General features: G+C 57.2%; 1 protein-coding gene across 1 annotated transcript in view; it reads right to left on the bottom strand.

The window, feature by feature from the left end:
* The window catches only part of PITX2 (paired-like homeodomain 2), a 22,079-nt gene that overhangs the window by 2,516 nt on the left and 18,794 nt on the right, over positions 1-769 (bottom strand). The window contains exon 3 of the mRNA XM_009334898.1: positions 625-766. Coding sequence (XP_009333173.1) covers positions 625-766 — 142 coding nt within the window. The remainder of the gene's footprint in view (positions 1-624; positions 767-769) is intronic.

Here is a 769-nt window from a genome sequence, read left to right as displayed (position 1 = left end):
GCTTTCCTCAAGCCACCGCGGGGAGAGGATTTAGGTGGGGTTTCCGAAAATCTGGGGTTTCGGCCCGTTTGGGGGCTTTTTTCTGGTGGTTTTTTCCCCCGGCGCGGCGTTTGCACGCGAGCAGGATCGGGCCTCGGTATCTCTGCAGCGCGGTGACGGTCCCATAAATCTCAGAGGGGGGAAAGGGCGGAGAGAGACGCTCGTCGAATTGTGAAACCAAAAGAAAGAGAAAATGCAAGGAAGGGCACGTCGGGAGTGCCTCGGAGTGAAGTAAAAGCCCTTGTGTATTTTACATCTTTTTCTCATTAGAGGCAGCGCAGGTTGCAGCCTGTTCCAAGTTGCTTTCTTGGCTAATGTTTTCATTAGCGTTTCGATCAAAAGGAGCAGGACGCATTGCACGGTGAGGGCGAAACGTGCAGCAAACCATATTCCGGAGAGAGAGAGAGATCCCAATCTGTCTCGCTTTGACAGAAATGTCCTGCTCTGCCCTGCTTTTGTGCAAAGGCTCTGAAGTTTGCACACAAACCGAAATCGAAAGCAGCTGCAAACATTTCAGCCCTCCTCCCTTCCCACCCCCGCCCCGACCCCCGTTGCTCGGAGCCGGGGTGTCGTGTCGGGACTTACCCTAACCCTGGCCTCGGTGAGGTTGGTCCAGACGGCGATCTCCTCCCGGGTGGACATGTCCGGGTAGCGATTCCGCTGGAAGGTGGCCTCCAGCTCCTGCAGCTGCTGGCTGGGGGAGGGAGTCCGCTGCCCGCGCTGCCCCCTC

The sequence above is a fragment of the Pygoscelis adeliae genome, unplaced genomic scaffold (genome assembly GCF_000699105.1).
Source record: "Pygoscelis adeliae isolate BGI_AS28 unplaced genomic scaffold, ASM69910v1 Scaffold350, whole genome shotgun sequence".
NCBI lineage: Eukaryota > Metazoa > Chordata > Aves > Sphenisciformes > Spheniscidae > Pygoscelis > Pygoscelis adeliae.
This window is presented reverse-complemented; position numbering and strand designations above follow the sequence as displayed.